Genomic DNA, 24,953 nt, shown 5'->3' with positions numbered 1-24,953 from the left:
ATAAATACGTTATTCAGCTATGAAAAGACATGGGGTGAACTTAAGTTGCACATTTTTAAGTGAAAGAATCCAATCTGAAAAGGCTATATACTCTTTGATTCCAGGTATATGACATTCTGGGAAAAGGTAAAACAATAGAGACAGTGAGATCAGTAGTTGCCAGGAGGTGGGAGGGAGGAAGAGATGAATAGTTGAAGCACAGATGATTTTTAGGGCAGTAAAATTAGTCTGTATGATACTACAGTGGTGTCGCTATAGATTTGTCCAAATACATAAATTGTACAACACCAAACTGAACCCTAGTGTAAATGATGGGCTTTGGGTGACAATGACATTCATTGGCTGGAAAAATGCATCACTGTGGGGGAGGCTGTGCATGTGTGGGGGCAGGGGTGCATATGGAAACTCTGTTCTTTCTGCTCAACTTTAGTGTAAACCGAACACCACTCTAAAAAATTAAGCCTACTAAAAATTCAAAATTAAGCTAAATAGTCATTTTTTATACAACAAAATCTTAGAGAATATGCCCCTAGGACATTTGCACAATAAAAAGTGTTAATGGAAGTTCTGAGGTTGAAGGAAAATAATACTGCTCAGAACTTGGAGATACACCAAGAAATAAAGAATTCGGGAGTTCTCTTCATGGCTCAGTGGTTAATGAACCAGACTAGGATCCATGAGGTTGCAGGTTCGACCCCTGGCCTCGCTCAGTGGGTTAAAGATCCCGAATTGCCGTGAGCTGTGGTGTAGGTTGCAGATACAGCTCGGATCTGGCATTGCTGTGGCTTGGCGTAGGCCAGGAGCTGCAGCTCTGATTTGACCTCTAGCCTAGGAACCTCCATGTGACATGGATGTGGCCCTAAAAAGCAAAAAAAAAAAAAAAAAATATTTTAAAAAAAGATTTCCGGAGTTCCCGTCGTGGCGCAGTGGTTAACAAATCCGACTAGGAACCATGAGGTTGTGGGTTCGGTCCCTGCCCTTGCTCAATGGGTTAAGGACCCGGCGTTGCTGTGAGCTGGGGTGTAGGTTGCAGACGCGGCTCGGATCCCGCGTTGCTGTGGCTCTGGCGTAGGCCGGCGGCTACAGCTCTGATTCAACCCCTAGCCTGGGAACCTCCATATGCCGCGGGAGCAGCCCAAGAAATAGCAACAACAACGACAACAACAAAAAAGACAAAAGACAAAAAAAAAAAAAGATTTCCACAAGTAGTAAATAAAAAATACTTTCTCAATTTTTAAATCTCTTCAAGAGATAATTATTTAAAACAAAAAATAATGTTTTATGACATGAGGAACTGAAATAGATGTCAGTTATGGCAAAAGGATGGGAAATGGAAGTGTAAAAGTTTTCTTTTGTATAATTTGTATCATATAACTTGAAGATAGACTGTAACAAATTGATGATGTCTATTGTAAACTCTGGGATAACCACTAAAAAGGTAAAACAAATGAGCCAATAAGCCAATAGTGGAGATAAAATGGAATGGTAAATATTGTTCAGTTAATCCATAGAACTGCAGGAAAAGAGAGGAAAAGACACAAAGAACAAATGGGCTACTAGAAAATACTTATCATGATGATAATTTAAACCCAGACATATTGATAATTACATTAATTTTTAATGGGTCAAAAGTCTCCAACAATAGGCAGAGATTGTCAGTCTACATAAAAAGGCAAAAACCCTACCATAAACTGTAAGAAATGCACTGCCAATATAAAGTAACCAATAGGTTAAAAAAAGGGATAGAAAAAGCAGTATCATAAGAATGATGGAGTAGATATATTAATATCAGATTGAATAATCTCCAGGATAAGCAGTTTTATCAGGGGTAAAGAGCATTATTTTATAATGACAGAGGGGACAATTCATCAAGAAGACGTGGAAAATGTAAATACATAATCACCTAAATAATAGAATTCCAAACTACATGAAATAAAACCTAATAGAACTGGAAGGAGAAATAGACCACTCCACTATTACAGTTGGAAATTTCACAATATTTCCTCAGTAACTGATAAAATAGTAAACAGTAAGTTAATCAAATTGTACTACAAAACTTAAAGAACATTCTCAATCAATTTGACCCAATTAACATTTATTAAACTTTCCATCGACAATGGCAGAATACACATTTTTTCATGTACACTTTCAACATCCATGAAGATGAACCATTAAGCCATAATACAAGTCAATACATTTTAAAAGAATGAAAATGATATAGAATATATTCTATTACCACATGGAATTAAAAATCAATAACAAAAAAATGTCTGAGAGCCACCCCGTCCCCCAAAAAAGTTTGGAAATAAACAGCACACTTCCAAATTATCCATTGGTCAAAGAATAAGTCACAAGGGAAATTAGAATAAATTTGAGTTGGATGGAAATGAAAACACAATGGATGCAGCTAAAGAAGGACTTAGGAAAGAAATTTATGCCTTCAAATGTTTCTAAAAAAAAAAAAAAAAAGATGATCTGAAATTCCACCATAAGAAACTAAGAAAGGATGGTCAAATTGAACCCAAAGTAATATAGGGAAGGAAATGATAAAAGTAAGAGCAAAAATCAACATTTACAAGAAGAGAAAAGAATAGAAAAATATCAATGAAACCAAAAGTTTTTTAGTCTATAATTGGGGTATAAGTACATATAACGCATTTAAAATTATTTATTTTGATACCATCTACACAGGGCAAGTGATTCCTATTCTCTATTTATGGTAATGACTCAAATTTTCTTTTTGAAATAAGCATATTGTTATATAAACTAATTTTTAAATTTATTATTATATATACAAATATAGCAAAAAATTATGGCAATGGTTTGCTAGTAAATGAAATTGGGGAAAGACTGGGCTAGATGGTCTCTGAGGTCCCTGCCAACTCAGAAATTCAACAATCTAATTTGACATCATATTAAATATGGTCCTTTGAAGCACTGGGCGTGAACTGTAAGATTAAAAGTGGGGGGAAGAAAAGCCACCTACATACATCTGCATAACGCATCTGTGCATTGTTCATAAATAAATGAGCAAAGCTATAAATTTCTCTCAAAAGAAAATGGAAACTCATATATTACATATAATCATCATGCACTCTGAATTCCCAGTTATGTAACATGGGATATGAGATTTACTGTCAAAAGAGCCTAAAATTGAGATAAAATAAAATGTACTGACAGACTCATTTTTAATTTGCATGTTTAATGTAAATCACTGAGATTTAAATTCTGCATTAGTAAGAAATATCCTGGAATGATTTTTTCTAACAACATAAAGTCCTGATTCAGTAAGGAATTGGTCCAGGCAATTATTCTTTATCTAAGCAAACAAATGGTTTAGGAGCTTTCTCCTTTGTGCTGAGAACTTGACTGATTTCCACGTTGGGGAATATGAATATTATTTCGATTTATAGTCAAGGAACTTCCATTTGAAATCCAAGCTTATTAAGGATCGATTTATAGTCAAGGAACTTCCATTTGAAATCCAAGCTTATTAAGGATCTATTTTCACCAAATATTAGTAACATTACACTAGAAATAGCCACACCTCAACACCATATCTGTCCAGATGCTGTGAGAGAGAATCTTTTTTCTTCTTCTTTCTTTTCTTTTTTGGACGCCTCGCAGGTTATGGAGTTCCCAGGCCAGGAATCAGATCCTAGCTGAAGTCTCGACCTATGCAACATCTGCGGCAATGCCACATCCCTTAACCCACTCTTCCAGGCTGGGGATTGAAGCAGGGTCCTGATGCTGCCAATCCCATTGCACCGCAGTGGGAACTCCAGTAAGCAGGAATCCTAAGGACAAGATTCTGTGTGCTATTACCTAGGTAACACATTCGCTTATCAAAAAGGAGATGTTTAATCACATCCCCCAAATTTTGCATTTGAAATTCTACGCTCTGCTAGAACTCATTTCAAAAATTAAATAGTATAATCATTTTTGGAGAAAGGATAAGAATCCTAATTCTAAGACTGAGAAAACTTACGTAGACTTTTCTGCAGCCAATCAAGTATTTTGAATGAAAGTGATCCAGCACCTTGAGTTGTATTTCCTAGGAACAGACCTTGAGAGGGAGACTTGCAGGCAGATAATTTAAGGAGTGCTCTCCAGAGAAAACAGTACATACATGTATAAGGAGGTGGGAAAGATGAGATGGGATAGAGGGAGATGGTTCCCCAAATGTGTTTGCAACTGAGCCCAGCGCGTGTGCAGGAAACCTGAACTGGGATGGACTGTCAGGCTTAGTGCAAATTGAGGCAAGGTGTGTGCTTTTGCAGCTCTGTATCAGCTGGTCATCAGGATGCCCACGGAAAGAGGGGCAAGGCAATGCCTGACCTGAGGACAGTCCTTAGTGTGCCCTGGCAGCAGCCAGTACTCTCCGGCTAGTGTATAAGGGCTGAGAAACACTTTCTAGTGTCCACTCCCTGAGCTACCCTATTTGTCATCATCAACTGAGAAATACAAGCTTGCTTTTTTATTTGCAGTTATGAATGCCCTTCTCTTCCGTGCTGTTAGTTTTTGATGACCCTGTGGAGAAAAGTTTTCATGAATCCATTCGCCTTTCTGTACATTTGGCTTTCTGAGCAAAGAGCCCTGGCACCTGGATTGACAATTGATTGAACCTACTAACCCTAAAGATAGAGATTTCTAGAGAGATAGAGAGATTCATTTCCCTGGAGCTATTTGATAACATTCCAGGGCGGTGACATCTCCTCCTAGCCACAGAGAAGGTTTGAATTTGTTCATAATCTTGGACAAAGCTCTCTTTCCTCCACCCACCTCCTCCCTCTCTTCCCTCTCTCCCTGGAGAAAAGGAGAGGCAGATACATCCAAGCATCATAATGTTGACGTTCCTCTCCTTTGGTGCAAACCTCCCTACATATGCAGTGTGCGAGTGAAGAAATGGTCTGATCCCTAATCACTCCTGAGTGTGTGTGTGTGTGTGTGTGTGTAACTGAAAAGCAAAGTAATGGAAAGTCAAGCTTACTAAGAACCTGCTTTCTTGTGTTAGCAGTAGGCTATGATAGAGACTGCCATACTAGAGTTCCCTGGTGGCTCAGTGAGTTAAGGATCTGACATTGTCACTGCAATGGCCCTAGTCACTGCTGTGGCACAGGTTTGATCCCTGGCCCAGGAACTTCTGCATGCTTCAGGCACAGCTAAGAAAAAAAAAAGAAACTGCCACACCACAATACCACAGTTATTCAGAATGTCATTAGCTTGCAGTGAACAATTAGCCTGTAATTAAACAGGTGATTCTGTTTTTGTTCATTTGTATGTTTTTTGTTGTTGTTGTGGTTTTTTTGTTTGTTTTTTTTTTTTTGGCTGCTCCTACAGAGTGTAGAAGTTCCTGGGCCAGGGATCTAACCTGCACCAGAGCAGCGACCCAAGCCACTGCATTGACAACACCAGATCATTAACCCGTTGTGCCACAAGGGAATCATAGATTGATAATTCTTAATGAATTGGGTAAGTTACTAATAAAGAAAAATATGTATTTATATACCAAGCACTAAGAAAAATATATTAAATGATTTTATTTTCTTATTTCTTCTGAAAACTTTTATGAAGTTAGTATTCTTATTTTTCTTAGAAGAAATATTAACTTGTCTAGGTTGAATAGGTGACACATGGTAGAACTGGAAGCTACAGCCCTGGTCTGCAGAGACAGTGCTCAAAGCACCCTGGTCTCCAGCATTTCGTCAGAGGAAGCAACAGGGCAAAGACCAAGAAGCGGGACACTTCAGGCACATTAGAGAAACAACAGATAATACACTTCCTAAGTAGTGACTGAGTCAAGGCAGGTAAACGTGGCTAGTGGAAGACTGAAGGAAAGAGTATAGCTTTAGGAAGTTCTTGAAAGTTTTGGACAAAAAAAGTTTAAAGATATGCCTTGAAAACATTAATTAATATTAACCCTTGTAAATTAGATTCCACCCATAACTGACATCATATGATATTTGTTTTTGACTACCTTCACTTAATGTGATAATCTCTAGGTCCATCCATGTTGTGGCAAATGGCATTATTTCATTCTTTTTATGACCGAGTAATATTCCATTGTATACATGTACCATATCTTCTTTACCCATTCTTCTGTCGTTGGACTTGTTTCCATGTCTTAGCTATTGTAAATAGTGCTGCAGTGAGGTATAACTGATTCACTTTGCTCTAAACCTGAAGCTAATAATATTGTAAATCAACTATACCACAATACATTTTTTTAAAGAAAACAAAAAAATTAATCCTGGCAGCAGTGTAAAGATGGTTTTGAAAGTGGCAGAATTGCTGAGGCTAAACTCTTAGGAGGCCGATACAGTAGAATCCAAGCAAAAAGTAAAGGTTCAGTGCCCAGAGATCTCAAAACTCAAGATCTGACATCTGGTACCAACTCTTGTTTCAAGTTCAGATAAATCATGCTGCCTTACTGGGTTTCAGCATCCTAATCTACAGGAAATCTGTAAGGTTTCTTCCAAATCTAAATTCTAGAAATTTATAAGGACATAAATTAAGACAACTACCTAAGCAAAGAGACCAAGATAAATGTTTGAGAGACTTTAGAGATGAAACAATTGAAAAAAAAAACATAGCAAATGATTGAATGCAAAGGTCAAGGAGAAATGAGAATCTTCCTGCTAGACACTCAGAAACGTCAATGGAAATAAGAAATACAGAAAGAGGATGGGAGGGCAATTAGAATTTGTTTTATATAGATAGATTTGATATGTTAATGAGACAGATTGGATATGTTCAGAAGATCAGCTGCAAAAAAGAACCCCACATCAGGAAGAGGGACCTTGGCTGGAGCTCAGATTTAGAAGTTCTTTTCATAGGGAGGAAAATAGATGAGACTACTTAAGGACACAGACTGGAAAGGAGGGCAATGGACCAACCAGAGCTATGCTATAGCTACATTTAAAGGACTTATGGTCTCCGGAGGAGACAGTTTGGGGGGTGGGGGGATGTGCTTGGGCTGTAGGATGGAAATCCTGTGAAATCAGATTGTTATGATCATTATACAACTACAGATGTGATAAATTCATTTGAGTAATTAAAATAAATAAAATAAAATAAATAAAGGAAAAACAGAAAACCACGTTCCGAGTAAAGGCAGAAGTTCATGAGAGGCCAGCAAGGAAAGGCTGAGGAAAAAGCTTGTCAGATGAAGGATTAAACGCTCTGGAGAAATACTTGTTCTAAAAAAGAATTAATCCAGAAAATTGGTGCTGATATAAATCAGAGGCTTTAGGGAAAAAGATAGGGTAAAAAGATGGCTACAAGTGCAAAATATATGTAGAGGTGTTTATGGGCAAAAAAGCTTGGTAAACCAACAGAACCGGGGTGGGTACGTTCTTCCAGCATGGTCCACATACAATTTGCATTAGAATCACCTGGGCCTCCTTGCAGAACCACTGAATAATAATCTCAGAGGAGGATGCCCTGGGTATCTTTATTTTAAACACCATTGCACTTCAAAGATTTTTATGTATGCAGGCCAGGTGGCTTCAATGTGTTTTTTAAATGAATAGAGGAAGTCTGTACACAGAGATCAAGTAAAGAGATAGGAAAGCTGATAGAGCAATTCTGAAAGAGCAATATGGGACTTAGGGTAACAGCAGAGGATTAGCCTAAAAGAAAGATTCCACCTGTGTCCTTGGACATCCTGCCCGCTGTGATGAAGACGCATGTTCCACAAAGCATCCAGTGAAGTTCCCCTGAAAAGGTTGGTCTTGCACCTGCCCTCTTGGTAACATCTTACCATTTACAGCGACAGACTTGACGCCAAAGATGTACCAGAGGCTGAAATCTCACCAGAAGGCAGAGCCCCTGATGAGTTCCCCAACCCTCCTGGCAGCAGTGGGGAGAGCACAGACAGCTGGTCCCAGCTCGCCAATGAGGAGGACAACCCAGATGACACAAGCAGCTTCCTGCAGCTCAGTGAACGATCCATGAGGTACCTACTCTTTAACTGACTTACCAGGGAAACTGGTATCAACACAGATTCCAGAAACGCATTTGAAACTGTTCTCTGGAAAGGGTGTCTAATAGAGAGAGCAAAAAGGAACCTAACCCTAACCCTAACCCTAACCCACTAGGACAAAGTGCCTGCCTATCATGATTTGTGCTGTGAGCTATCTTAATATCCAGTTGTGATTTCAATTACTTTGGCCAATGTTGAGTCAGCTGTGTTCCCTCCTCTGAAAGCTCCAGCTACTGCATCGGCACTGTGAGTTTTTAATAAGAGCTGCTGTTACACCTGGTATGTTGGATACTCTCTTTCTAATTGGTTTGTATTTCAGATGCAAGACGGGCTGGGTTTATATGAGGCAAGGGTTTCTACACTGTGCTGTGTCCTCTGGCCTGTTGCTCCTCTTCCTCTGCCTTTCCCTCTGTATTTTTGCTTTAGAGAAGCCAGAGAGGAGCTAAAGAGAGATTAGATTTGGGAGGACCTGAGCCAATCAGGAAACATAAACTAAAAGTTAGTCTTCTAGGAGGTGAAAATGAAAAGAATCTTCACATTTATGCCCCAGATCTTATTTGATATCAAGCCAATGAGTCCACTTCCCGAAAGGCCAATAGGAAAGCAGGCTTCAAATGTATCTGCGGGTATTGTTCCTTGAAGGTTTTATTTCTAGTAGTTCAGTCCATTTAGACTTAGGAATCTTTCGCAATGTTAAACAATTTATCTAAAATTTTAAAACTAGTGGGAAATGTTACAGTATAGAGATAAGGAGCAAATAGAATTTAATCCTTGGACTTGGCATTCGTTTACACAGTTAATTACCTCCAGCACAATGTTTGAGTCATCAGACTTCAATCAGTGTATGCATTCAGTACCCCACGCAAAATCCAAGACAGGAATTTGAAATGAGGGGGTTTAGTTGCCTATTCCTGGAACTCCTGAGGGAAGACTATACCATTACAGCACTCACCCTTTGAAATCCTGACTTGGAAGTGACGTCATTGGAAAATAGAGACGGCATGAGGCAACTCAGTGGGTTTGATGAAATTGGAGGCATTCCATTTTGGAAGTACAGACAGAGCCTAAAACTGGGCTTAACTCCTCTGTGTTTCGGTAAAGAAACTCTGAACTAGTTATTAGACCATATGTTGATTTTGCTCTCTACAAAAGTGATGCAATGCAGGATCCCTTGTTCTCTATGACACATAAATTATCAAGTGTGGCTCCTTCCAAAGATTTTAAGATAAAGGCGCCAGAAAATTTTGCCATTGCCCAACTGTGTAAATTCTGCAGTCCCATGGGGAAAAAAAATGAGCCAAGTGTGTATCCTATGGAATATCCCTCAGAAAAATCCCCTCAATGACAAAGGGAGAACAGAACATACATCCACTGGTTTCTTTCAAAGCCAAGAAGCAGGCAGATAAGCATTCCTGAATCTCCCTGAAGTCAGCACTCTCAGAAGTATCTCAGTCTCTGGAGGTGTACCCAAAGAGTCTCTTGCTGATAGATAAACATCCTGACAGTTACTGGAATGGAAAAGAAAGGAGTCACGCTAATTGTCACCCACTAGGTGTGATCCACCAGGTCTGACTCCACTGCAGAAGTGACAGAACGTTGATGATGACAATGATGATGGTGAAGACAAGTAGCTTGAGCCAAAAAATGTCTGTTACTGTGTTTCCCCCTGATTTGGTCAGAAATAAATATCCGCTTAGGCCGACACAAAGCGATATTCTTCTGGGGACCAGAATGGTGGAACATCCATGTTGGCAGTGTGGCCAGGTGGTGGAGACTGGCATTAATATGTAAACTTTTGCTTTGTCAGCAATGGCAACAGTAGTGCCACTAGCAGTCTTGGCATGATGGATCTGGACATTTATCAGGAAAGCATGCCATCTTCTCCCATGATTAAGTAAGTAGCTACCAAGATACAATGATTGTAAGACCGCTACTCCAATTCCATCTGGCTCTCCATTTTGATCATTCAGGTTGTGCCTGGCCACTGGTTCCATCCTGTCTGTACTGCTGTGGTTCCCAGGCATGTGTGTTCATGTCACTGGAGGGAGAACTCAGGTCTTCAGTAGCCTCATCCTCCCAACCACCTGATTTCTGGATTTCAAATCTGCCCCCTATGATATAACCATTTTGGATAAAGCTTAGCCATCTGATCAGACATATATGTCATTTTAACTAGTCAGACGCGGAGAAGCAAAAATCCATTTCAGTTGTACTGTGCCAACTAGCAAAGACTATTTATTGTTCAATAGAATATAGTATGAATGGCTTTTCTTTTACCAGTAGACACCTGGGATTATTGCCATTAACGTGTCTAATACCAAATGGAGATGTGCCATTTTTACATCTGCTTCCCACCATAGGAGGACCTTTTAAAAGATCAAGGGCAAACAAGTACAATGTGTATGACATAAAATATGCTGCCTGAAGAAAGGGCAACTTGAGGTCAGGACCACATCTAGAAGTTGTGATTGCTCTGGAAAATTAAATGAAGTCTATTTTTGACTCTTACAACTTATTTTTTGGAGACTTCTGAAATTTCAGAAAAATGAAAGTAAAGTATAGAGCTAAAGTTGCTCCCTGTTCTGTTTTTTTCTCTTTTTTTGATTATTCTCTATAGCTAAAGCATTTTGTTCACTATTTAATCAGGTATTCTGCCAGCAGGAGTATTTCAGTGATTAAAGGTTGCAGTGCCCCCTTTATTTTCCCACAGAGCCATCGTGCACAAGGAGAGATGACCACACACATTATCTTGGGTTCGTTTTGTTTTGTCTTTTAAAGGTGACAAAACAAAGAAAAACTGCTTTGGGGTAAATTCATTTTTCTTCTTTGGGAAACATCTGTTTAGCTCTTTTGTCCATTTTCTCTCCTGTATGAGCCCAGGACCCCATGGACTACATATGTTCAGAGAAAACCCAGACCACCTCCACCCATATCAACACCTTGCAGCCCCGTAAAAACAGAAACTGGATCTGCCATATGTTGTTTCATTTATGTCATTCAGAGATCTGGCAGAAAATCTACTCCCTCGGGAAATGGGCCATGCTTCTAAAAATAAGTAGGTGCGCAGGAAAGAACAATTATACTTTCTTTTGATATCAGGAATATAGTTGAATTTATTAGCTGAGTCTGAGCAGGAACAGAGAATATAAGGGATAATCCTCTCCTGTAAAAAGACCCATTTTTAAGAACACCTGCACTTTGAGTTTCTAGACAGGACAAAACTACGGAACAACCATGGCTTTCCCGAGATGGTCACGTCCTTTCAGCTGCAGGGCCATATCTTCTCATTTCAAAAGCATTTAGTGAGGCCAGCCACTATTTGCAAGGCTCCCTAATAATACTCACTACATGAAAACATTTCAGACATTGAACATGATTATATCTAATGAAATCCTCATTTCAGTTATGAGTCTCTAGTTCTAATCCACCCCCCAGCCTACTATAGCTTCCCAATAAAGAGAAAGAAAAAGGAAAAAATTCAACTAATTGAGATATTTTGTCACACAATTGAAGTCCTAAAGTTTGCAGTTATCCTTTCCCTTATTTTAGGTCCAAGAACCAGAAACATGTAGAAACATATTTTCCTAGACTAAATTGCAAGTGTACATTGCTATCATAATACAGAAAAAAAAACTTCTCAAGATAGAAATATATGATCCTTTAAATGACAAGTAAAATACAGAAAGATAGGTCTTCAAACCAGATCTAGGTACCTACAAAAATCTTTCCTTGACTCTTCAATTCTATGGAAGGGAGGTTGAGGAGGAAAGAAGGTTGCAGCTCTCAGAGTCTCACCATAACAGTTATCCCAACTAAAATGATGCAGTTTATCTGGTCTTTTTTTGGGGGGGCGGGGTCAGGATTATTTATGGCAGATTCAATAGTCCTAAGTAATTGCCATGTTGGTATTTCCCTAGTTATTACTTTATTCTACAAATACGATCAATATGTGCAACTTGAGACACTTTTAGATCAATAAGACCCATCGCCTCATCTTCCATTTACAGCTTATTCTTCCTAAACATTACCAACCATATACTGTTGTTTTCTCCCAAAGTGAATTAGTAGAAGAAAAGGAGAGTCTTAAAGGACAGTCAGAAAACATAGAGGGTAAGCCACGTTCCCGTCATTTTGAGACACAATTTCCCCGTGACCTTCCTGTGGAAAACATAGTAAGGCGGTTGTGTCTGTGTTCAGAACATGCCTCTGCAACGCCAGTGGGAACAGCCAGCCGCCAGGGGAGCCTGCTGGTGATCAACTTTGACCTGGAACCGGAGTGTCCTGATGCTGAGCTTCGAGCCACTCTGCAGTGGATAGCTGCCTCTGAACTCGGGATCCCCACTATCTACTTTAAGAAATCTCAAGAAAACAGAATCGAAAAGGTACCACGTTCCTTATTTGGGAGTTAATCATAAAGCTTTGTGGTTTTTGTCACTGCTTGAAACTCACAAGTGCCCAGTTAACCCATTTGAATTTGTTTTTATTAGTAGTAGGGTAGAGTTAATTTACAGTGTTGAGTCAATTTCTGCTGTATAGCATAGTGACTCCATCATACATATGTATGCATTCTTTTTCTCATATTATCTTCCATCATGGCCTATATCCCAAGAGACTGGATATTGTTCCCTGTGCTATACAGTAGGACCTCATGGCTTATCCATTCTCAATGGAATAGTTTGCATCTACCAACCCCAAACTCCCAGTCTATCCCACTTTTTCCCCCCTCCTCTTTGGCAATCATGAGTTTGAATTTTTTGTTCTTGGCATTTCACCTGAAAATTAGGAACTTTGAAGACTTCCACCTGCATAATCATGGTAACTGTTTCTTGGACTGTCAGTTTGTCTCAGCTAGTTTGGTGATGATGAGAAAGTAAATTGAGATGTCAGAGTCTGCTATGTATGTGTGCATTTCCTCACTCTGGACCCAACCTCTTCATTACACTCATTTCAATAAAAGGTAGAGAAGGAAAGGCTTGATATATACTAGAAACCAAAGCAACACCACACTGATAATGAAAACAAACTGTGGCATGGTGTCAAAGAGGAGGCATTTTTAACTCCCTACTAAATAGATTTGCATTGGGCAGACTTTCTCATTATTCTCCACCTACCAAAAAAATTATACCAGAAATAAAAAGCTGAGGAATAAACCCTTCACCAACATTTATTAATAGCAACTCCCTATCTCTGAGACCAACCACTAACGGCTATAGAATCTCAAATATTAAAATTTAAGAATCTATCTGGTAATGTCTTCAAGATCAATTTCCCAAAATTTAAAAGTATGCTTTAAAAAAATCAAATTAGGGAGTTCCCATTGTGGCGCAGTGGCTAACGAATCCGACTAGGAACCATGAGGTTGCGGGTTCAGTCCCTGCCCTTGCTCAGTGGGTGAACGATCCGGCGTTGCCGTGAGCTGTGGTGTAGGTCGCAGACGCGGCTCAGATCCCGAGTTGCTGTGGCTCTGGTGTAGGCAGGTGGCTACAGCTCCGATTCAACCCCTAGCCTGGGAACCTCCATATGCCGCAGGAGCGGCTCAAAGAAATAGCAAAAAGACAAAAAAAATCAAATTAATAATATATTGCTTGATTAGTTTTCTAACAACAGAACTGAGTACTGCTGTCACAAATTTACTAATTTAAGACAGCAGTACTCAGTTCTGTTGCTGGAAGTTGGAGAAAATTCTGAGTTCAGGGTCTTACAAGGCAGAAAGCAAGATGTCAGTCTAGGTGGGCCCTTATCTGGAAACTGGAGAGAGAAGTAAGCTTCCAACTTGTCGGGGTTGTTGCCCTTATTCAGTTCCTTGTGGTTGTAGGACTGAAGTTCCCATTTCCTTGTTAAGTGTCAGCCAAGGTTCACTCTCAGCTTCTAGAAGCTGCCCACACTTCTTTCCATGTGGTTCTTCCATGTACTCATGCTGTCAATCTCTCTTACTTCTGCCAGGAGCCAGAGAAAATTTTCTGCTTTTAATGGGTCCATGCAAGACCCAGATGGTCTCCCTTTTGACTGAATTAAAATTAACTGGAGAATCCTTTTACCATTTAAAGTAACCTAATATAGGTGTAATTATCTCATCCTATTCATGGTACTGAGAATGAGGACAGAAAATCTTGGGAGCTGATTTAGGATATTGCTGATCACTGCCACTGTGCATTTTTTTAGTGTCTTATTATCACAAATTACTTCCACATACTCATTATACTTTTTTCTCAGCAACACTGTGAGAAGAGCAGAGGGGATACTTTGTCCTTTTTTTACTGATGAGAAGGCAAGACTCAAAGAGGCTGGTCCATGAAAGAATCCTCAGGTAGTGATGGTTGAGCCTAGTCCTGGAACCTCACTTTCTCCACAAATACCTCCTAAGAGTGTATCTCTCTCCAGTTGAATTGCCTTGGGGTGACAATCTAGGTTTTCTTAAAGTGGTCATTGCATTTTAACCCTCAATGCCAAAATCTAGCAGCCTGAAATGAAAGGTCCTTTATCCTTTCACTCAGGCACATGGTAACTAGAACAGCATTTCTTCATCACCAGCCAACAGGACTGGCTACTAGGAAAATTGAGGAGACCTAATTTGTTTTCTGTGCCCTCTTCCACTTCAGCCTCTCTCTCCAGCCTGTAATTTGTGTTTCTCTTCATGTAGGACTGCCTAGTTCTATGCCATGTGAATCTAGATACCATCTCGTACTTCACCATACCGTTATTTGCAAGGTGAGGAGAGGTTCACTATTTGATAAACTCTCCTTCCACCTCATCATCCAGACTGTCCAGTGCCAAAGACGCAGTGGCAGAGCACTTCACATTTGACCCCTCCCTCCTGCCATATACAAGCCCAAGACACTCTGCCATGGGTAGGGGGAGAGGGGAACAAAAATGTTCTCAACTGGAGTACATTCTCAATTTTCTGAGAAAATGAAAGGCAGGTTGGTTTCCAACTTTATCTCCAGCCTCTCCCTGAATAAAAAGCATTGCCTGGTGCATCTTCAGATGGTGTCTTTATGGAGTAGGTTTTTTTTTTTTTGTCTTTTGTTGTTGTTGTTGTCATTGTTGTTGTTGCTATTTCTTGGGCCGCTCCCGCGGCATATGGAGGTTCCCAGGCTAGGGGTTGAATCGGAGCTGTAGCCACCGGCCTACGCCAGAGCCACAGCAACGCGGGATCTGAGCCGCATCTGCAACCTACACCACAGCTCACGGCAACGCCGGATCGTTAACCCACTGAGCAAGGGCAGGGACCGAACCCGAAACCTCATGGTTCCTAGTCGGATTCGTTAACCACTGCGCCACGACGGGAACTCCTGGAGTAGGTTTTTATACAATCCAGCATTTTGAGGAAACACTGTAACACTCTATATGAATATAACATTTTATAATAATATAACACCATAGTATAATAATAATATATAATAATATAACACTCTATATAAATTTCATAAATTTCCCTTAGATGAAAGGACAAAGGATGTGTCATTAACACCTTGATTACATAAATGATGCTTTGACTTGATATTGATTTTCAGTTCTCAAAGAGGATGCAGGTCTTTGCTCATCATTATTTTTCTTAGAAAATAAATATTCCACTAGCGTTATCAAGATAAACATTTAAATGATGTTTCACTCCTGTTTAACATCAGCTGAAAGAGTTTTTGTCAAAGTAATATAATTTTAGGGACTGAATCGTCTAACTTTTATTACAGAGTCACTTAAGATTCCCTCCACGTAATGGCTTCCCCATAAATGGGCACTGTCTGTGCCCAGTTCTGTGACAGCCCTAGTTAAATAAAGCAAACCCTCATGCAAAATTTTGACATCCTTTCTTTTATCCAGGGTGCATTTGGAGACCTCATTCTGATTTTTTTTTAATTAGCCAGGAAGTTAAGCGGGCGTTTTCAAGTGGTGTGAAAGAGAGGTTGCGGCTTCCAACGGAGGAAGCTGTGTCACTTGAGAGCAACAGTGTCTCATTAGCTCCTCATCAGCCTGGAGGAGGTTAAAAGAAATGTCTGTGTTGAGTTCAGCACTGGCATTTCCCCACAGTCACTAGAGTATGAAATACCGTTCACAGATGAGTTCCTATTTGTATAAATTCTGAATTTTTTGGATAAATTAATTTAGCCAACACATCTCCCTTGATGGTGTTCTCAACTTAATAACCCTCCTGCCTTGTGGGGGAAAAAAGCAAGCATGAGCTAAAAGGGCAGAGGACATCATAACCAAATACTGAAGCATCTCATCTTTCCACCTCTACCTGTGAACTTGACCCTGGAATTGAAGGGCACTTAATGTCAGCTTATAAATACGTCCAGCCTTATTTCAGTTCCAAAGGCAAATTCCAAACATCCTGGGTGCCCAGTGTACTGTCGCTCCTCTCTGATAAATGACACCCTCACTTTCAAGCTTTCTCTTTAGGTGTTCCAGTTAAGTGTGAAAATACTAAGTCCGCTTGAACGTCGTCATACATTCAGAACATTCATCAAAAGTTTATCAAATGTGTACAGCAGGCCAAGCACTCTTCTAGGCTCTGGAGATACAGGGAACAAAAGAGACAAAATTTCCTATCCTTTTGGAGTTCACATCGCAGTTCAGGAGGAACCCGAGTTGGAGAGACTATAAACCAAGAAAGGTTCATGTTGTATAGACCGTATGTGAAATGTGATGGGGGCTTATCGTGGACAAGCCCCCATCTGATAAAGGACTTCTCACCCCGTGACCTTGAACAAATGCACATAACCACCCTGGACATTTATTTACAATTCATATTCCCAGGCCCCTTCTTGGGACTCACTTTCTAAGAGACGGGCCCAGGAATGTGCATTTTAAACAATTCTCCTCAATTGCGGTGATTCCGATGAATGCTAAAGTTTGAGACTCCCTTCCATAAGAAATCTCATGAAGAAGTGGCAGAATTTGAGGTGGCTTTTAAGCTAAATTCCAGAGGAAAGATTGCTGAGAATCCTAACACCTGAAAATCTAAAATGGTTTATGAATTTAATTCACAATGACCTTGACATCGATTAAATTGAATCTGCTTAATTCAAGGCAGGGAAAAAAATTATGAGAGCAACTGTTTGAAAAAAAAAAAAAGACATATCAATTAGCTAACTGTTCCATGCTTTAGATCCAAAGCATTATTGCTCTTCAGCTCTTTTATTTCTGTTTAAATTCAATGAGCTTCTGTGAGCTGGAATGAGCTGATAACTGGCCTCACCGTAAATCAACTGTCTTTCTCATCTTTGAGCTCATTCTGAGGATCACTTTCTTTTCTTTTTTTAAAAAAATTTTTTATTATAGTTTTCAGATCACTTCCTTTTCTTGAAAGCAGCAGGTAGAAGAGTTGTGCAAAGAGAAGACAGATGTAGACTTAACCCCACTGAGAATGCGAGGGTCAGAAGAGGAGTCCGCTCACCTTTAATTTCTTATTCTTTTCCACGTGCAAAGTAGCGGAAAGAGAATAAGAGAGAAAAAGTTGATGGCATTTCCTGTTACCCCAGCTTCCCCAAAACACTATGCCTTAAACTCTCAGTTTTGAAAAAAATATATGACGAAGTAAGGAAAAATCAGGAAGAATTAACAATGGTCTTTGCCAGCTCAGGCTGCTCTAATAGAATACCAGAGAGAGTGGCTTAAACAACCGACATTTGCTTCTCCTAGTCCTGGAGGTGGAGAAGTCCAAGGTCAAGTTACTAGCAGATGCACTTCCTGGTGAGGGACCTTATCCTCTCTGTGTTCACATGGCACAATGAGCACTGGTGTCCCTTCCTCTTCTTATAAGGGCTGGAGTCCCATCATGGGGCCGAGGGGGGGGGTCCCATCCCCAGGACTTTATTGAAATCTGATTATGTCCCGAAGATCCAACTGCCATCATGTCTGTGTCTTAAGACTTCAGTATTTGAATCATGGGGGAACAGAAACATTCAGTCCATAGCAGATACTAAGCCTCTTACTAATTCCACCTTCATTTGTAAACATAAGAAGTTGCCTTTTTTTTCAAGAACATTTTAAAATTTTTTTGTTTTTTTTTTTACTTTTTTGGCCTTTTTTGTAGTTGATTGACAGTGTTGTGCCAGTTTCTGCTGTTCAGCCTAGTGATCCAGTCATACACATGTACATCCATACTATCTTCCATTATGTTCTCTCCCAAGAGACTGGATATAGTTCCACCTTGAATGGAATCTTTTATCATTGCTCTCAATGTCAAGAGCTAAAAGCATCTGGGGAGCTTTCATAAACCCAACACTCTAGCCAATTAAGTCAGAATCGCCTCTTGGTATGAAACCCACACTCGGATTTTCTCAAGGTCCCTGCATGTTCTAGGATGCAGCCAAGGTTGAGAATCACCACTCTACAGGGCATAATTGCAGAAGCAATATAAGGACTAGCTTGCCCATGCTTAATGAAATGGAACTCCATCTTGGAGCAAAAGAAAGTAGCTGCTTTTCAGAAATCTAAGCTGAATGTTTTCAAAAACTCACACAATTGGCATCATCTCCCAAGGGTTCTACCATATGGTTTTGTAAACCATTAATCTAATTTAGTAAATGCACCCGAGAATATATAAAGCATCTTTTCTCCAAACGAATCTACCATTGTGGTACCTTCACAGGATATCAATTCTAGTTTTCTAAGACAAAAAATCATGCCAATTATGATATATAGGAAAGGAACCTAGTTACTACTGGTTGGGAAATGGCAGAAAATAAAAACCTTTGATTTTTATTTTTCAGTGCATTAGAAAGAAAAATGCAGATCCCTGACATATGAAAGCCAATTATAAAATTATTAAGTCAATAATACGGACAGATAAATCTAAGGCTAGCTGCTAAATAGAATGGTGTTTAAAAGCCTATAATAATGAGCTGGAAATGTCCTTTCCTTATTTGTTCACCACCTTAGCTTCATTTTTATCAAAGAATTTTTTTAGATGAATTTTATCTAGGAAATTTTTTAAGGGCCACACCCACGGTATATGGAAGTTCCCAGGCTAGGGGTCAAATTGGAGCTACAGCTACCAGCCTACACCCACAGCCACAGCAATGCCAGATCCAAGCCATGTTTGTGACCTGCAGCACAGCTCACAGCAATGCCAGAACCTTAACCCACGGAGCAAGGCCAGGGATCAAGCCCACATCCTCATGAACATTAGCTGGGTTTGTTTCCTCTGAGCCACAGTGGGAACTCCTTGTCTAGAATTGTTGAAATAAAGGAATAAAAGAAAGTGAAGACCTTCCTGCTCATCAGCCCCCAGGCATGTTTTAAGGTCTCGATGTCTGAGATGAAGCCATCACAGCCTAAGCCCATGCTGTGTTTAGTGGGGCCACATCGTTTTTTAAAATCTCCTTATGGGATTTCGGCATGACTACAGAAATCATGAGACAGAGTCTAGCCTGCGATCATTCCACCAACTACTGACAGAGTGGCCTTTGCTGGTGAGGGGTTTTGACAACCTTGGGCCAGGGAGCTACATCCTGTGATCATCACCAATGGAGACCCCCCCTCAGGAGGCCCCAAATAGTTGGAAAAGTAGCTTCTCTTAGGCTTCCAGAAGGGCCTGGAGTAGATAGCCTTCTGGGAATGGTTTACCAAGTCATGGCATCAGCTCTAGAATTTTGATTCTCTCTCAGATAAAAGTTGGGAAGAATCACAGGGAACTATATCCAGTCTCTTGGGATAGAACACGATGGAAGATATTACGAGAAAAGGAATGTCTGTATATACAACTGGGTCATTTTGCTGTTGGCACCACACTGTAAATAAACTAGACTTTTAAAAAAATTTTTTTAAGTTGAGAATGAGATGGTGGCCCAGTGAGCCAGTGTGTACAGAAAGAAAAAAAGAAAATTGCTAAGGCTAATTTTATGTTTCTGTGTACTTTGTATCAACTGCATCCTTATAAGCATGCTGAGGGAGAAGAAACACCCTTAAGTGATGAGTCTGGAAGATTCTGAAGAAAATCTTGAAGAGAAATCAATAAATTATGAACCTCTCTCAGAAACTTGATGCTCAAGCCTTCTCCACTGGGAGCACTTCTTTCTAGACGTCCAGGAAGAGCTGGAAAGTCTGACTAACCAAATCATGCAAAGACACCACAGCCTTTCTCCCCTTTTCCCTGAAGCCTCATGGTTTTAGCACTTTGTCCAACAGAAAACATGCCTAGGCTCTTTCATACACATCAAGGTACAAGTAACAGCTCACAAATTATTTTTATGCGTCTCCGTGAATGACTGATAGCCACCGAGAATGTTCCCTTTTCTGAGGGTATTTGTGTTTTGAGCAAAGCCTGAACCTAAAAGATTAGTCAGTTCTAAAATTTCAAGAGTCTGATGGACAGAAAGCTAGGCAGAATTGAGAGGGAAACCAGACAATGAATAGACAGTGAAACATGATAGAACTGATTGGAGCTAATCTTTCATGGCTGTTGTGGTGACCAGTGAAGAAACATCCTGGGCATCCCACCCCCACAACATACACCCCCTCTCTTAGTCACATGGTGATGAGACATCTGTCCATGACTAGTCTAGGCTCTGTCCAGCCTTGGCCTAGATCCACAGCCTCCAATCTTTTTTTTTTTTTTTTTTTTGGAGCACACTGTCAATAGAAAATTATTGAGTAAGCAGCCCCAAAATATACAGGCTAAGGGTTTTTTTGTTTGTTTTTGTTGGGTTTTTTTGTTTGTTTTTTTGTTTTTTGCTTTTTAGGGCCACACCTGCAGCATATGAGAGTTTCCAGGCTAGGGGTCGAATTATTAGAGCTACAGCTGCCAGCCTACACCACAGCCACAGCAACATGGGATCTGAGCCACATCTGATACCTACTCCACAGCTCATGGCAACATTGGATCCTTAACCCATTGAGGGAGGCCAGGGTTCGTACCTAAGTCCTCATGGATACTAGTCGGGTTCGTTACCATTGAGACATGATGGGAACTCTGTGCACACTAATTTTTTAATGATATATATACAAATACATTATATGGAACTCAGGAATGAATATTTAGATGAAGTTCATCTTCAGTGATTCTGGATGTCACGCCATATTTCAAATAATCTTCTTGATCATTGTGAATGCCTTTGACTCACATCTGGTTGTTCACACCTTCTGTCTTTCAGCAGATATTTATGGAGCCCCTTTTAGGTGTAGGCACCTAATATTAAGAGGCGGCTAAAATGATGCCCTTCCCTGGGAAATCGCTGTCTGTAATCCAGTAGCCATCGGCTTCCCATTGGTCTCGCTTTTTACATCATCCTATAAAACTCCTTGAGGTGGTGTTTGTGTTTCCATTATTAAAAGTTAAGCATTTTATTTTCCAGCCTCGAAAATTGCTTTATTGTGAATAAGCCAACACAAGGCGAGTGAGTACAATAAGCTCTGATTTCTCTAACTGTGCAGTAGTCGGTGTTGTCACAGCTGGGAGAAGAGCCATAATTTCATAGTAGCTCCCTATAAAACAACACCATGATAATTGAAAGGAATTAACCAATTCAAACTGAAGAGAGGGGGAACGACCAGGAAAAATTAGCATTCTGATTTCTGGCTGATCTTGAAACTCGGAGCAAATGCAAAATGAGCAGAACAAAGAAATGCTAGAAGGAAACATGGAAGAAATAGTAACCACAGCCCACCCCCCGTCTTTTTTCACAAATAGGTTTTTCTTCCTCATTAAACTCTACCCGATTCCCAGCCTGTCCTTTCTCTCATTGTTCCAAACAAATATCAATGTCTTATTCTCCTACCACGAAAACGCATAGGGTACACAGCAGAGAGAGCCTGGGCCTGGAGTGTAAGAAGACCATGTGTTGTACTGCCAACTTTTCATCTCACAAGCCCCCCAGTTTTTCAGCATCAAATGCCAGCTTTACAGAGTTGTTGACTTCAGAATTACATGAGATTACCCGCGTGAACGTACTTCCTACCAGTTTCAACTCTTAATAATTGAGAGCTATAATTAAAATTATTTTTCCTTTAAACATATCTGGCATTGCTGTGGCTGTGGCATAGGCTGGCGGCAACAGCTCCAATTAGACCCCTAGCCTGGGAACCTCCCTATGCCATGGGTGTGGCCCTAAAAAGACAGAAAAGACAAAAAAATAAAACCATCTGACTAAGGAGTCTGAGAGGCTTTCATTCTGGGCTTCATCCCATAGTTTTAGGAAGGGAATAATGATTTTCCCATCTTCCAATGCTCCAGCTCACAATTCACCTGCATTCAAAAACTTTCTAAGCAGTAGCCACTTGAAGCTGATGCAATTAACCAGAGGACAAATCTAGGATGTTTTGTCAACCTTTCTTTTTCCTGTTCCAAAGGAAAGCTAGTGTCTCTTGAAACTTGATGATGAGGGAGGGAACCTTTCCAGATGAAATGCGGAACCAGTCAGTAACCCTACCCAAAAGTTTAACAGTTGAGTTAGTTGGCCTAAATGTACACATCCAATGCGAGATTATTGGTGACACAGATAGAAAGGACTGGGGAGCCCTGCTGTACAGTCCTGCTAGAGAGCGGCTAACCCAGAGAAGAGCAGATGGGAGGAAACTCTTCAAATATCTAAAAGATAGACTCTTGAAAGAAGAATTTCAGGTAGTCTCCCCGAATCAATGGATGGCAACTGCTGGGAGGAAAATTTCAGTTCAGTTGAAAGAGTTCTTGAATGTTCTGAACTATCTAAAAGGAAAAGAGACTGTCCTTGTATATAGTTCCCTATCAGTAAAGACACTCAAAAATAACCTGGAGACGCAGTGGCTTGGGAAGTGTGGTTGAATGAGAGGCCTTTGAGGATGGGAGCCCTAACTCTGCGCTTTACTTTAGTTTCTAGACGTGGTGCGGCTGGTTCATCAGAAGTCCTGGAAAGTGGGGGACATCTTTCATGCCGTCGTGCAGTACTGTAAGATGCACGAGGAGCAGAAGAACGGGACCCCGAGTCTCTTTGACTGGCTCTTGGAACTGGGATAAGGCAGCTACGCCTCGCAGAGGATCCCTTTCCTTCATTCCAGCTTAGATTACAGTGGTTTGCTCCAAATGCTCTGAACTGTCTCCAAACATCCCGTCACGTTACTAGAGCTATTTTTAAAAAAATCTGCTGTGCAAGTTGACGGCACGTGGAATAAACCGGAGGCAAAGCAAAATATAGGTCTGTGCAAAACAATACAACCTGTGGTGAGTTCAAGAGAACTTGTATTAGAATGCCTGGGAAAACAGACATGTAATTGGGCCCAAATGAAAAACTTATAACCAGGCCCATAAACTCCAGGAAAGTTGCACTTGCGTATTTTTAATAATATAAAATGCTATGTAATGCCTCTAATTATGTGAATCAACTGGAAACGAAGTCACTGGTCGATGCTATGTTCTTTATTTTACGTTTATGAGCCAATGAAGGGTTTCTCTGTCCAAGGAAACACTTAAGACATGGGTGAGAATTTTCCATACTTTTGATGTAAAAGCTTGCCAGTTTCAGACCATTATCAGTGGATAGGAACAGAAATGCAAGAATATGTCCACGCAACGTCCTCTACGGAGGTGGTTTCACTTGGTCACTATAGCCCACTAATAAGTATTCCACATCTCTCCAACTATATCCGAGATCCTAGCTAATCAGAAAACCATTGGTGTTCAGCCGAGAAAGAGACTGACAATGGTCTTGTTTTCATCTCCATGTTACGTGAGTGACGCGATTACCAAACTCCTACCCCAAGGGAAAGCTTTCTTACAAAAAAGAGTCTTTGGAGATAAAATCTGCTTGTATATTAAATGATATAAAAAATACGCTGACATCTTATTTTTATTGTAAATTGTGAAGAGATGGTTATCTTAATATATTGAGGTAGCTTTAGAAGTTCGTGAAATCTGAAGAGGTTGTTGTCTTAAGTCATGTATTGATGCTTGAGCTCCATGATTTCATTTGTAAATGTGTTGGTGCCCATATGGCAGACCCATTAGTCAGATGACATTTAGAATGATGGAGGCAGTATTTGACATGACAGGTAGGATCATAGACTTCCTGACTTAAGCACACGGGCACTTAATTTGGGAAAAAAGAAAATGTTATCACGTGGACATGTTTTAATAACAGAGATTTACTCTTTGGAAAAATAAATGTATCTAACCTTTCTCTAATAAGTCTTCTTTCCCTTCAACTAAATGAGCTAGACTGGCTTTTATTTTCTTGATCAAAGAAAGTATTTATTAAAGATTTCCTGAGATACTATGGTTTCTCACTATTTTTTAAGACTGAGAATTAATTTTAAATGTGAACAAAGCCCCCAATGCCATCAGTGCTGGCCTTATGCGTCATGCACATCTTGAAATTTCAAGAAAGCTTCACTGTAACCACACTTCTTCCCCAGGAATCCTTTCCAGGACTCATTAGGCATTTATTACAAAAATAGTCCAATTTAAAGTAATACATTTAACTTGACGCATAAAGAAATTTCAAATTTTGGGAGTTCCCATTGTGGCTCAGTGAGTTAAGAACTCAACTAGTATCCACGAGGATGTAGGTTCAATCCCTGGTCTTGCTCAGTGGGTTAAGGATCCAGCTTTGCCACAAGCTGCAGTGAAAGGCACAGATCTGACTTAGCTCCAGTGCCACCATGGCTGTGGCAAAGGCCTACAGCTGCAGCTCTGATTCAACCCCTAGCCTGAGCACTTCCATATGCTGCAGATGTGGCCCTAAAAAGAAAAGAAAAAAGAAACGTCAAATTTCTCATTTATCCATCATCTCAAACTGAAGGTTCTTTGGGGTCCTAGAGGGAAAAGGATATATTTATTTTTTAAACAACCCCAGAATATTGTGTGTAGACTTTTGTTGTGCTCGAATGAGTGTTTACTTATCCTATAAGCACAAATACTGAATTGTAACCATGTGATGAAATTATATATGTTGTACCTAAAGTTGCAAACTAATCAATAAATTTTTGTTGCCAAATTGTTGATTATTGTTTTCTCCAAGAGCCTAAGTGTCTCATAGGAAAAGTAGTCAGAGAA

The 24,953-nt window shown here is 40.1% G+C and overlaps 1 protein-coding gene across 1 annotated transcript in view; it reads left to right on the top strand.

Moving 5' to 3' along the window:
* SPHKAP (SPHK1 interactor, AKAP domain containing) overlaps nucleotides 1-24,091 on the top strand; it is a 155,806-nt gene extending 131,715 nt beyond the window's left edge. Inside the window, exons 8-12 of the mRNA XM_047773686.1 lie at nucleotides 7,772-7,957; nucleotides 9,792-9,878; nucleotides 12,042-12,094; nucleotides 12,182-12,366; nucleotides 22,776-24,091. Of these exons, the coding sequence (XP_047629642.1) occupies nucleotides 7,772-7,957; nucleotides 9,792-9,878; nucleotides 12,042-12,094; nucleotides 12,182-12,366; nucleotides 22,776-22,919 (655 nt within the window). The 3' untranslated portion in view covers nucleotides 22,920-24,091. The remainder of the gene's footprint in view (nucleotides 1-7,771; nucleotides 7,958-9,791; nucleotides 9,879-12,041; nucleotides 12,095-12,181; nucleotides 12,367-22,775) is intronic.
* Nucleotides 24,092-24,953: the final 862 nt, after the last annotated feature.

Source organism: Phacochoerus africanus, chromosome 3 (assembly GCF_016906955.1).
Source record: "Phacochoerus africanus isolate WHEZ1 chromosome 3, ROS_Pafr_v1, whole genome shotgun sequence".
In the NCBI taxonomy this organism is placed as follows: Eukaryota; Metazoa; Chordata; class Mammalia; order Artiodactyla; family Suidae; genus Phacochoerus; species Phacochoerus africanus.
The sequence above is the reverse complement of the archived record's forward strand: the minus strand, read 5'-3'. Positions and strand labels throughout refer to the sequence as shown.